At 44.3% G+C, this 14,158-nt stretch overlaps 2 protein-coding genes across 2 annotated transcripts in view; both read right to left on the bottom strand.

Annotated features, from left to right (window-relative positions):
• Positions 1-14,158, bottom strand: part of etnk2 (ethanolamine kinase 2) — a 78,501-nt gene that overhangs the window by 2,806 nt on the left and 61,537 nt on the right. The gene's annotated exons all lie outside the window — the stretch shown is intronic.
• Positions 8,241-13,883, bottom strand: LOC117370541 (cell division control protein 42 homolog). Its single transcript, XM_033965985.2, has 6 exons — positions 13,760-13,883; positions 12,186-12,319; positions 12,006-12,078; positions 11,789-11,898; positions 11,504-11,701; positions 8,241-9,733 (listed from the first exon to the last, which is right to left on the bottom strand). Exons 2-6 carry the CDS (start codon positions 12,288-12,290, stop codon positions 9,644-9,646), a joined length of 576 nt encoding a protein of 191 aa, XP_033821876.1. The 5' UTR covers positions 12,291-12,319; positions 13,760-13,883; the 3' UTR covers positions 8,241-9,643.

The following is a 14,158-nucleotide window of genomic DNA, read 5'->3' as shown; positions in this document are numbered from 1 at the left end:
TTATATATTTAATAAAGTGGTTATTATTCTGTGAGTGAGGCGTGTGCTACATAGTGCTGCCTGCGTGAGGTACTGAGCTACACCCTGAGGTCCTTCCCTAAACCTCTGACACCAATAAAGACAATTTATGCTCCGTATATCACCAAGTACTGTACGGACTAGAGATAGTGCGCAGAGCTTCCCACGGCAATGGGCCCTGCATGGGTGTGTGTTTGGGCAGAAGAGCAGGAGAGGCTGAAAAGGAAAAGCTAGGCAGGAACACTGGGCTAAAAGTGGGATTATGGCAAAATGCAGACCACATGGCACAGGCTTTGTCCGTCCTATCAATATCAGAGTGCCCCCCTGCTCCAGTGCGGTAATATCTTTGACTTACACCCCTCCCCTTCTCTGAGGAGCTGTACTTAAATATCAAGGGACCATGATGACCTGGTGAAGTCATATTGACTGATCCAGCTTTGTTTCTATTTGATTTTGTATTACTAAAAACAAATGATTATACCTTTCCATATTAATTACCTGAACATAAACTAGACAGTCTTTTACTCATTGTCAAATAAAAATCAAGTAAAGTCATTTTTTCCTCCATATTCTGAACCCTGCTTCAAATCACTGACAGAGGACTGACTATGTTATTTGAAAAGATGGACGATTAGATATGACTGAATCTCAATTTCAATTTAAATGTGAGTAATTGCACAGCCCTTGCCGCTTGTCTAGAGTTGTTGGTGTGCGTGTGTATGGAGTCACTCAGCCAGTCAGATCAAGTTGTCTAGTGGTTGGCCATGCTGACAGTGGGTCTAGCAAAGTCAAAATTAAGTTACAACAAATTGCAGACTTGTGCATGTTATGCTCAACACAGCTATGCTCTTAATGCATTTGGGTCCAAAGTTGTTTTTTATGACATACTGCTATTTAATAGTAAATTACAGGTATATTCATTGCATGGAATTTGCTGAGTACATTGGAGAGCCCACAAGACACTTCTTAATTGAATACTGCCCCCACTTGGAGATGAGGGGTAGTTCTTTTAACATATTCCATAACTTTGTTTCAAAAAGCGAATTATATGATCAATAAAAACCCCATATGTCTCTGGTGATGACTGCAACATCATTTGGTATTTTAGTTGTGCTAAAAATATAAATATATATATATATATATATATATATATATATATATATATATATATATATATATATATATATATATAATGGAACCCAAATGCCTTGTTCTCCCTTCATAATCCAACTGTATCCAAGAGTTTCAGAATACTGAAAAATTAGGACCATAGTATTTACAATTTAAAAAGCATATTATATCTTTTGAATGTGAAAAGTTTGCATATAACAGGAAGCAGAAATCCATGAATATGCTCATCCCATCAGCCACTACAGTTCAGGTGGGAGTTCAGGTGATGGCGGTGCTTGATATTAAAGTTCTTATGACAGGTTTTCATATTTCTCTAATTATTACTTTGTTTGGTGAGGTATACCTGTGGTAAACACTGATCATAGTTAGTAGAAGTTTGTGTAAAAAAGGTTTAGAAGAAAGGTTAAAAAAAAAAAAAAAAACATTATCTATGTCATCAACACAAGACATTCCATCCAAAATGCAGGGAAGATTTAAACTTTCCTTTTCATTAGTCTAATCATGTATATTGTGGGGTTTAGACAGCATTTGGCCTATGGTTGCTAAGTAATACTTACAGAATTACCTGTACATGTCATGGAGCTCAACAGTGATCGCTCGCTCCACCTCCAGCAGTACATTTTCTACTATTTTTTCCCATAGGCATTTCGAACAATTCTATTAAGAGTACAGAGACATCACAGAGGCTAACCAGCTACCTGGCTGCTAATATATATAACATGGCTGTTTTAAGTAGTATACACATTATACACACACACACCCATATATTAATGAAAATTTTACTTCTGGAACCGGGGGCAGACACTGAGGAACTTTATAGCATCTGCTGAATTATAAACTTAAATAGAGTTGTGTTAACTATGTGAAATGAGTAGTCCAACCTGTCATATTCACTTTAACATGTGCAGGTCAGGGTGCAGATCTTAATGCTAGTCTCAGTGAGTCTAGAGCTCCAGCCCTCCCAGGCCTCTCGCAAACTCCCAGATCTCCACAGCATACTTCTCATATTAAAAGAAAACAAGTTACTCAAATGAGACAGATGGTTTGTGTTTGTGATGACAGTTGCAGTCCTCTGTCCTCCACCCCCCCCACCTGTTTGGGCTTTTCACTGGAGTCTCTGATGCTCTGGCTCAGGCAGCAGCCCTGTTGTGCAACACAGGAGCAGGGATCAGGAGTCCTTTCCCTGTTTTTTGGAATGATAAAGACATTTGGACCATTGCCATTGAGTTTGCAACAAAGTATCATATCTTTTGAATAGGAAAAATCTGTAAAATGTTGTGTACAATAGTAAGCGTAAACAAGAATAACATTACTTCAGGATAGCCTGAGTCATGCAGATGGTCGTTCTCTGAAAAAAAAAAAGAAGAAAAAAAGCAGAAAGAAAAGATTTTTAAGGGGCCTTTATTACTTAACTGGCTTTTGGTGTATTCTCATCAAAATGCTCAAAATAGACCTCTCACCACAACAAATTCAATATATGTTGGTTCAGAAAGCACCTCGATAGAAAAAATATTGAAATTGCAGTGATACAACAAACCTAAAGCACAGTATCATAAAATATATGAGCTGCAGTAAATAGCAACAATGACACACCAAGTAGTAAGTCACAGTTAACAATTCAACCCTTAACTCGTACCTGAAAATAGCCAGAATTTTTTTTTAAATGTATATTGTTACTCTCTCAATTATTAAATAAACCCATGAAGCTCTAAGTCTATGCTTTGACCAGACTCGTTCTCTCCTTGCTGTGCTGGTTCAACAATAGCCACCATTGTTTTTTGGCTCATGTCGTTTAAAGCTACTATTTCCCACACTAAAATGGAGTGATTGATTCCCAAAGTCTTACGGTTTGAACTATCCAAAATTATGCCATGATTAAAAAAATATGAGGATCAAAGTCAAAACAGGTCTCAAATAATATTACACTGTCAAATCTATTGCATAAGAGTGCATAATGGGTGGGGCGCATAGACTGCTTATTAGCTACACCTGAGTTTCTGATTGGATCATGGGGAGAACGACATTTCCAAGCAGGCACCATAAAGAAGGGCACAAAAACTGAAACATTTTTATCCCCCTACTTATCCAAAGAAGAATAGGGCTGGGGCATAAAACAGATGAAAGTCATGCTGTTCAGATAATCATAGACATCACATCAAGGTCAATGATGTGCTTTTTTTTACTTTACCTGCAACAGAATTGTAAGCTGAAAATAGATTGTGGCATGGATGTCAATGCTATAAAGGGTAACCGATCTCTCATTTTTGGTAAATTCATGGGCCCCCTCAAAGCTAGAAATGGCCCTGCAGTGGGACAGATGAGAAAGGCAGATTAGCGAGCAGGCATCAGTGAAAGTGTGTTGATAGGGGTCTGGGCTGCTTCACTTTATTATGTGGAGCTCTTCCAACTATCTTATCTGTCAACAGAGAGATTTGTGCTGATCTGAAGGCGTGAAGAAAAAACACAGTCACTTCACACCTGGACATGTGTGTATATGCGGGGTACGTCTGAGAGCACTCGCTACATGTATGTATTAAACATTGTCATTCTGTGGTGTCTAAATACCTGCAGTGAACGGAGCTGCTACTGACGCTCCATGGGCTGAACGCTAAACATCTGCACAAGGCAAAGAGGGGACTACTTGAAAATTAGGGCCAGTGCAAAATTGTAGGGGTCCCATTAGGCTATGTCAGTGTGCAGTGATCTAATTCAAAATTGGCTTTGATGATATCTTAAATGTCAGGAGCAGAAAAGCAACAGTCAATAATGAACTAATACATTCACAAAAAGTTTTCTAAAGCACAGCCCATCACTGTGCATAGGCTGCAGCCCATTTTAACTTCAGGTTCTATTACACTGTGAACAAAAGAAAAGTGCTATGCAAATAAAGATTTGAAAAACTGACTTGGGCGTTCATCTTGTTCTGTACTCTCCATCCATCCATCCATTTTCTTCCGCTTATCCGGGGCCGGGTCGCGGGGGCAGCAGTCTAAGCAGGGACTCCCAGACTTCCCTCACCCCGGACACGTCCTCCAGCTCCTCCGGTGGGACCCCAAGGCGTTGCCAGGCCAGCCGAGAGACATAGTCCCTCCAGCGTGTCCTGGGTCTTCCCCGGGGCCTCCTCCCGGTGGGACATGCCCAGAACACCTCCCTAGGGAGGCGTCCAGGAGGCATCCTGAGCAGATGCCCGAGCCACCTCAGCTGGTTCCTCTCAACGTGTAGGAGCAGCGGCTCTACTCCGAGCTCCTCCCGTGTGACCGAGCTCCTCACCCTATCCCTAAGGGTGCGCCCGGCCACTCTGCGGAGGAAGCCCATTTCAGCCGCTTGTATCCGCGATCTTGTCCTTTCGGTCATTACCCAAAGCTCATGACCATAGGTGAGGGTAGGAACGTAGATTGACCGGTAAATCGAGAGCTTCGCCTTCCGGCTCAGCTCCTTCTTCACCACAACGGACCGATACAGCGACCGCATCACTGCAGACGCTGCACCGATCCGCCTGTCAATCTCACGCTCCATCCTTCCCTCACTCGTGAACAAGACCCCGAGATACTTGAACTCCTCCACTTGGGGCAGAGACTCACCACCCACCCAGAGGGAGCAAACCACCTTTTTCCGGTCGAGAACCATGGCCTCGGATTTGGAGGAGCTGATTCTCATCCCAGCCGCTTCACACTCGGCTGCAAACCGCCCCAGTGCCTGCTGCAGGTCCTGGCTCGAAGAAGCCATCAGGACAACATCATCTGCAAACAGCAGAGATGAAATCCTGTGGTTCCCAAACCAGGCCCCCTCCGGCCCCTGACTGCGCCTAGAAATTCTGTCCATAAATATAATGAACAGAACCGGTGACAAAGGGCAGCCCTGGCGGAGTCCAACATGCACTGGGAACAGGTCTGACTTACTGCCGGCAATGCGAACACAGCTCCTGCTCCGGTCATACAGGGACCGGACAGCCCTTAGCAAAGAGCCCCGGACCCCATACTCCCAGAGCACCCCCCAAAGGACACCACGAGGGACACGGTCGAATGCCTTCTCCAGATCCACAAAACACATGTGGACTGGTTGGGCATACTCCCATGAGCCCTCGAGGACCCGATGGAGAGTATAGAGCTGGTCCAGTGTTCCACGACCAGGACGAAAACCACACTGCTCTTCCTGAATCCGAGGTTCGACTATCGGTCGGATTCTCCTCTCCAGCACCCTGGAATAGACCTTACCGGGAAGGCTGAGGAGTGTGATTCCCCTGTAATTGGAACACACCCTCCGGTCCCCCTTTTTATACAGAGGGACCACCACCCCGGTCTGCCATTCCACAGGTACTGTCCCCGACCGCCACGCGATGTTGCAGAGACGTGTCAGCCAAGACAGTCCCACAACATCCAGAGACTTGAGGTACTCAGGACGGATCTCGTCCACCCCCGGAGCCTTGCCACCGAGGAGCTTGCCAACCACCTCAGTGACTTCAGCCAGGGTGATGGACGAGTCCGCCTCTGGGTCCCCAGTTTCTGCTTCCTCCTCGGAAGACGTGACAGTGGGATTGAGGAGATCCTCAAAGTATTCCTTCCACCGCCCGACAACATCCCCAGTCGAGGTCAGCAGCTCTCCACCCGCACTGTAAACAGTGTTGGTGAAGCACTGCTTTCCCCTCCTGAGGCGTCGGACGGTTTGCCAGAATCTCTTTGAGGCCGTCCGATAGTCCTCCTCCATGGCCTCCCCGAACTCCTCCCAACCCCGAGTTTTTGCCTCTGTGACTGCCCGAGCCGCGGCATGCTTGGCCTGCCGGTACTCATCAGCTGCCTCAGGAGTCCCACGAGCCAACAAGGCTCGATAGGACTCCTTCTTCAGCTTGACGGCATCCCTTACTTCCGGTGTCCACCACCGGGTTCGGGGATTGCCGCCGCGACAAGCACCACAGACCTTACGACCACAGCTACGAGCAGCCGCATCAACAATAGAGGTGGAGAACATGGCCCACTCGGAGTCCATGTCTCCAACCTCCCCCGGGATCAGGGAGAAGCTCTCCCGGAGGTGGGAGTTTAAGACCCCCCTGACAGAGGGCTCCGCCAGATGTTCCCAGCAGACCCTCACAATGCGCTTGGGCCTGCCAGGTCTGTCCGGCTTCCTCCTCCGCCAGCGGATCCAACTCACCACCAGGTGGTGATCAGTTGACAGCTCAGCCCCTCTCTTCACCCGAGTGTCCAAGACACGCGGTCGGAGGTCAGATGACACGACAACAAAGTCGATCATCGACCTCCGACCTAGAGTGTCCTGGTGCCATGTGCACCGATGGACACCCTTGTGCTCGAACATGGTGTTTGTTATGGACAAGCTGTGACTAGCACAGAAGTCCAATAACAAAACACCGCTCGGGTTCAGATCGGGGAGGCCGTTCCTCCCAATCACGCCCCTCCAAGTGTCACTGTCGTTTCCCACATGGGCGTTGAAGTCCCCCAGGAGAACAACGGAGTCCCCGGTTGGTGCACTGTCTAGTACCCCTCCCAGGGACTCCAAGAAGGCCGGGTACTCTGCACTGCTGTTTGGCCCGTAGGCCGACACAACAGTGAGAGACCTGTCCCCGACCCGAAGGCGCAGGGACGCGACCCTCTCGTTCACCGGAGTGAACCCCAACACGCAGCGGCTGAGCTGTGGGGCAATGAGCAAGCCCACACCAGCTCGCCGCCGCTCCCCGCGGGCAACGCCAGAGAAATGGAGAGTCCAACCCCTCTCAAGAAGATGGGTTCCAGAGCCCAAGCTGTGCGTGGAGGTGAGGCCGACTATATCTAGCCGGTAACGCTCAACCTCCCGCACAAGCTCAGGCTCCTTCCCCCCCAGCGAGGTGACATTCCATGTCCCCAGAGCTAGTCTCCATGTCCGGAGATCCGGTCGTCGAGGTCCCCGCCTTCGACTGCTACCCGGATCTCTCCGCACCCGCCCCTCATGGCTCCTCCCGCAGGTGGTGGGTCTACGGGAGGACGGCCCCACGTCGTTTCTTCGGGCTGGGCCCGACCGGGCCCCGTGGGGAAAGGCCCGGCCACCAGGCGCTCGCTGCCGAGCACCCACCCCAGGCCTGGCTCCAGGGTGGGGCCCCGGTAACGCCAGTCCGGGCGATGTAAACTGCCTTGTTGTATTTTTCTTCATGAAGGGCTTCTGAACCGCTCTTAGTCAGACCCGTCTCCGAGGACCTGTTTGCCATGGGTGACCCTACCAGGGGCATGAAGCCCCCGACAACATAGCTCCCAGGATCATTCGGGTGCTCAAACCCCTCCACCACGTTAAGGTACTCTCATCAAAACATAAACCAACTTACATGAAGTTGTGTTTTGTTTGAGCATGTTAGTAACACAGCATTTTAGTCCATCTCCCTCAGAGCTAAAGTAGTCTACCTCCCCCTTACTTGTGATTCACACCACAACATATAGGTTTTATAACTTTTAATTTAAGCAAATTATTTTCCCACAGATGAGTTGGAAACTTTGTAACAAAATCAGTCCTCTATATAATGTCTTTATCTCATTAGAAAAAATAAATACATAAATAAAACATTTTATCCGTTTTAAACTTGCAAGAAAGAACCATGTTAGTCACTGTATCACAGTTTGGGATAAGAGCTGACTGGCTCTGCCCAACCTGCTTCACTTTTCCATCTGTACTAATGATGTTCCAAACCGTTTGTAAAAGCTAGAAACAAGTTAGATTTAAACCCAGATGCCCCTGGCTGACAAAAGACATTCCATTAACAACTTGGTATATACATATATTCACATGGACCCATTGTATGATGGACACGTCACAAATTTTAAAACACATAAATGGTGGTCTGCAGCACCCCCTGCTGGTTGAAAAGGGTAATTACAATCAATTGTATTTCAAACGTCTCTCATTTCACTTTAGAAGTAGAATCGCTGTTTTACCAGCTCTGTCCATTTCAATAATTAGAAGTTCTTGTTTAGGGGGAGTTTTTTGACCTATGAATGACTACGTTTTTAACATACTAACATATACACCTTCATTTATCAGAAAAGGGGCATCTTCAAAATGACACGGTTCATAATTTCAGGAAACAACTGATACAAAATTACGACAACAAATGGTAGTAAAGGCAATTAAGGTATAAGTTTAATATTTTTGAAAAGAATGCATATAAAGAACAAAGACTTTTGACAAAGCATTTGGTTTTTACCAAAAACAATTACGTTATCTTAATGATACTGCCTTGGGCTGGAGGTCAACCAAACTCAAAGCCACCAGTAAAGAAGACAAGAACCAGCCAATCACATGTCTTTACCGAACATTGGAGGGTTTATTTGACTGAACTAATCAGAGGTAATCTTGATAAACTGGCAGATGAAGAGTTCAGTTGAGATCCTGCCCCTAAAGGTAAAAGTGAAAGGAAACCTTTCATATATATTTATATATGTTTATAAAATAAAAAAAAACAGCACAAACAAAAATGAAGAAAAAAAAAAAAAAAGATTTTGGTAAAAACACTTAGAGCCTACGTCAACATTGTGTGCCAGTTTACATTATACTTACATCTGTAAATCCTATCATGAGAACCGAGACCAAGGCAGCACTCTTCAATGTGTGGAAGGGGACAACGGGGCAGACAGTCACTCTAAAACAAGGCACCACATTCTGAGCTGGCACAGAAATATGGTGGAGTAGTTCAGTTCATATAAAAAGCATTAAACTAGCAATGGCATCTGCTTGTGCCAACATGACGTTTGTTCATAGTTCCCACTATTGTACCCCTTCTGTCTTCTTTATGAGGCCAGTGCGTTACTCCTTGGTCCCTGGCAAAGCATGAAAAACACACCACTTGATCTGCTAACACTGTTCGAAGTTTCTTGCAACCTAAAAAGCCAATTGCGTGGTCACCACATGGGCCCACTATTAATAATGCATTTAGATGAAGCACACTCTACTTGGACAGTCTGTGCTATTCTACCACCACTAAATGCAATGGGACTGTCTATGTATGGCAATGTTGACCAGCTCGGTGGGGACACATCCGCACTCATCTTAACAGTCATCTGTTAAATATTGAAATATTGAGACAGGTTGTGATAAAAGAAAATTGGCAAACAACAAATGTAAGCATGTGGGGAGAGCTCATTACCAAAGGGGATGACAGCGTGGTGGAAGCAGGAAGGCAGGAGCAGAGTCTAAATCTTTTACAAGAACTAAAAAGAAAATAACATGACTGGGTTCTTCCTGTTAATTGTTCCACGCGAAATCCGGAATCAAGGTTAGCTTTCTATAGACTTGGTTTATAGATCCCAATTGTGTCATTGTAACAGAGTGGAGATCTCTGTACCACACTCACAATTATAAACGTCATTATTGCAGAGAAATGTCCAAAAGTTGGTAAGATGTTTTCTCAAGGTTGTCAACGAGCCTTAGCAGAGCAAGAGAGGGCTGGGGTCAGTGGACGTGGATGGTGTTGTGTTTACATGTGTGTGTTTGTGGTGGTGGGCTGTAAAAGGGGAGGAGCCTCTCATAGCAGCACACACTTGCGTTTCTTCTTGGGCTCTGGGGGCTCCAGTGCGGCCAATATCGCTTCATCAAACACATTCTTTAGGCCTTTCTGTGGACACAAACATACAAATACAGGCTCAATACAGTGCGGGACAACTCAAAAGGCAAAAGCACAAATCATAATGCTGAGGGGAAGAACAGTAGCTTTAACAGAGAGGGAGCAGCAGTGAGCGTCATCAGGAATGCGTGGAGTGACAAAGAAAACAGCCTGTAGGAGCAAACCAAATATAAACCATTGAAGTGAATCAACTGAAAGGGTCAGAAATAAGCCAGCCACACGAACAATGGTTTGGTCAGAAGTGACACTAACTGTAACCTTTCTGTTGCCTACAGTGTTTGTGTCCCAAGCAGAGCAGCTTATACTGAAGCCGGGTCATGTGAAATGAACAGAACCTTTGAAACAATGCTGCACTGTGCTGAAAACAAGTCAGGCCTGGCAGCAGGGCCAAGAGCAGTAGCTACTGTACTTACTGTGTCTGAGAAAACACTGCACCAGTGAACAATAGTTTAACACATTTTATTTATTTCACAGGGTTTGAAGTCACCATGTGTGAAGTGACAATACGCACCAGCTGCACATTATTGGCACATAAAAGTTAAACAATTCAAAGTTGACCAACCTAAATATATCACTGCCTACTACAACTCAGAAAAAAAAGCATTGGGAAGGAAAAGATGCCCCAAACTTGACCAATGTTAATGGCTATGTCACAAAATATATCCAACACTCTCTTAAGGCGACTTGTAGTCAGTGCTATGTGCCATAATCAATTAGATCACAGCCCTCGGGTACATAAAGAAGAGTTTAAATAGCAGCACATTCAAAGAGTGAGAAAAGAGCGCCAGTGGTATTAGGAGTTCCAACAGTTTAAAATATACAGCATTTCCTCTTTCTCTGTGTCTCTGGTGGCTCAAGGGCAGCCAGGATAGCTTCATCAAATACATTCTTCAGCCCTCGCTACAGCAGCAGGAGAGGAAGACAACAACAAGGCAGTTAGCAAAGCAGACACAGTAAAAGTGGACGAAAATAACTGGCATGACACGATAGTACAGAACAGAAAAAGTTCCTGTACTAAATGAAGAGGTGAGATCCTGAAAAGGAAACAGGAAATGGCATCAGCAGATCTTAGGAAGGGCCAGGTGGAGGAAGGAAGAAGCAGAGACGCTGAACAACACCTCAGCTCCATTTGTTAATTAAATCCCTACAGTTAGAACAGCTGCTCTCTCACACACACATCTATGGACATTATGTTGATCTCTATCCAGAGGGACCAAAAGTAAAGACACGCAGCTTCATGTTGGGGAGGGACCACGGACCTGAAGGGTGTGACATGTCTAGAACAGAAGAGCTAGGTTTTCCAACCCAGGCACCATCGGCAATGTTCAGATAACACAACATCATGGAGGGCAGGTGCCTTAAAAATTGTTCTTTAGAAAACAAAGCATGAAAGTGTCCCTTTCTTTTAATCATAGTACCACAGTACCCATAATGTATTAAGGTTAGTTTAGATGCTGATTCAAACACTCAGTGGTAAGTAATTCTCAGAGCATACATTGTAAGAGCTCCACTTTGATGACCATAGAGCTGCTGTTTTGTTTTTTCCCTCAGATTTTCTGGACCTTTATTTGATCCTTGTTTCTTTGTTGCATTACTAGTAAACCATATAGATAATGATGTTTCAGTGCAACATTATTCTAGAACAGTTATTAACACACAAGTCAATGAGCAGCAAGGGATTCCAGTGCCTTGCTGCTTGTTGACCTATGTATTATAATACTGTACAGAACAACTTTGCCTGATCTGTGGAATGTATAGTACCTGTGTGAGGGCTGAGCACTCCACGTATTTCACTGCCTTCAGGTCTCTGGCGAGCTTTTCTGCAGTTTCTGGAGTGATGGGCTTCTGCTTGTTCTTGGCAAGCTTCTCTATAGTGGAGGGGTCGTCCCTCAAGTCGATCTGTGTCCCCACCAACAGGAAAGGAGTCTTTGGACAGTGGTGAGTGATCTCTGGAACCCACTGTTTGACAAGATACAGGATTTCATTATATTTAGGCACTTTAAAACATTTAACAATGACAAAAATCTGTTAATATACCACACATACCTTTTCTTTTACATTTTCAAAGGAGGAGGGAGAAACAACAGAAAAACAGACAAGAAAAACATCTGTTTGGGGATAACTCAGGGGCCGTAATCTGTCATAATCTTCCTGACCTGTATAAATGGGAAACAAATATGGTGAGATACCTAATGTATAAACTGCTGATAGCAGTATTGGTACTCATTGTTGAAAAACAAACATTTTCAGGATCGACACATACCTGCTGTATCAAATAAGCCCAGAGTGTAGGGCTCTCCCCCGATCATTACAGTTACAGCATAGTTATCAAAAACCTGCAGCACAACAGACAAACTTCAAGTCAGAAAGACCCTCGTGGACTTCAGCCGACACAAAGTAAAGCACAAATTGTTGAAATACATGTAAATGCTGAGTGACTCACCGTAGGAACATACTCAGAGGGGAACTTGTTTGTGGTGTAAGAGATGAGCAGGCAGGTTTTACCTACAGCACCGTCCCCTACAACAACACACTTGATGGTCTGCATAGCTGCGGTCTTCACTACTCATTCAAGATCTAAAAGAAAGGAGAAGAGTGAAGTACAGATCATCTTTACTGGATATATAAAATAAATAACAATGCATGTTAAAACACAGTTTTCACTATTGTTTAGACTTTTTACAACATAATGACCATCAATCCTAAAACTGAGTTAACTACCTTGAGTTAAAGCATCCTTCTAAAAAATCGTAAAATGGTAATAACACGGTTCTTGACACCACAACCAACAACCCATAAATTAACAGTTTTGCGCCTCAGGCAACCTAACACACGTATGCAATCAGATTTTGGATCTGTCTATAAAATTAACGATGTAAAATTAATCACAGTAGTATTACAGCCAAAGCATCCATACATCTCTGCTATCCAAAATATTAGGAAAAAGGAGAACACAGAACCCCGCAATTAGAATAATAGTCCAACGATGTAAAACTTTGTCTCTTGGCGCACTGATTTGAGAGAAAAAAAAGCAGTATGCAGCAGCCAAGGCCCCTCGGTGCAGTAACCACAGTCAGGATACAGCTGCAGTAACGGTGCCAGACTTAATCCACGTATTTGTGTTTGTAGGGCAGGCCAGCTTAGAGCAGCCAGAAAATAGCTGATATCGTGTTAGAAGCATCACTTTGTCAATGCCAGTGATCCTACAACCGCTAAAAAAACGGACTGTTGTGATGGTGCAAATGTCCACTGGTGGTATAGAAATCAATGCAACCCCTGCCCCAAATAGGCAGAACTTTACTTGGGAACCAATAGCAATCGTGATGCGTTGTCATTTGAGGCGTACAATGAGATGTAAACCTAAATAACACGTTGATAATCTCTGTACAAACATTTAATTAAACACTACTGTGCGTGTGCATTATTAGATAACAGAGTAAACTATGCGAGGAGGAGGATGCTGGCGACAGGGCAGTTGTTCGGCTATTTTTCCGGTTCGGCCTCATCTTGGCCTAATTTCCTGCCAGCTGTAAAACCAATTTAAACTAGAATATTAAGGCTATAATGTGTTGCTTCATGTTGTTGGTACTATGAGATGGATCGCGCCCACATTTCTTGCTTGTTTATATGAAAAACATTAGTTTGAAATGTTTTATTTTGATCGTTTTTTCGCTCAAGGTTCAACTGCACCGTTTGCCAAATACAAAATGTATCTATTCTTCCAATCGGATGACACGTGTAAAATGTAAGTACGATACATTTTGGTTAAACCCTTTTACACATCCTAGATCATCAATTTCCGTTATAGATGCATTTGCAATAGTTGCTAATGTCCTAACCGGATAGCATACAAGCTAACCAGTTTAGCTCCTCAGAGGATGCGGTCTATAGAAATTCAAGCGCATTCTCCCAATCACAACATTAATCGCAACAGTGAACAGTTCAATTTAGTCACTGAACGATGCCTAAGATGGATGCTAAATCATAATAATGACATAAAAATGAGAAAATTCTCACCGAATCCTCTGTTTTGTGTCTTTACGCCGGGCGTTGGCAGCTCCGTGCAAGGGGCTTCCCAGTCAGCAGAACAGGGACACGCTGCGTAGTGAAGGACGACGTAATGACGCCGATCCATCTCGCAATTTGACATACTTTTTAGGACAAATTATTAACCAAATCTTAAGCGTTGTATATGGTTCATGGGATGTGAAATCAGTAATTATGGATCATATGGCTATCGACTAATAGCCATAATAGTGGGGAATGTACAGAAAATCCTCAAGAACATAAGCGACTCGGTTGTTTTAAATAATTAGTGTTCATTTTCATATTCTTTCAGCAATATAATCAATTTGGCTTGATATAAAACTGTAATAGTCGGGTCAACAGCGGTGACATAGTTTGACCTACATTCTA

Source organism: Periophthalmus magnuspinnatus, chromosome 5 (genome assembly GCF_009829125.3).
Source record: "Periophthalmus magnuspinnatus isolate fPerMag1 chromosome 5, fPerMag1.2.pri, whole genome shotgun sequence".
NCBI lineage: Eukaryota > Metazoa > Chordata > Actinopteri > Gobiiformes > Gobiidae > Periophthalmus > Periophthalmus magnuspinnatus.
This window is presented reverse-complemented; position numbering and strand designations above follow the sequence as displayed.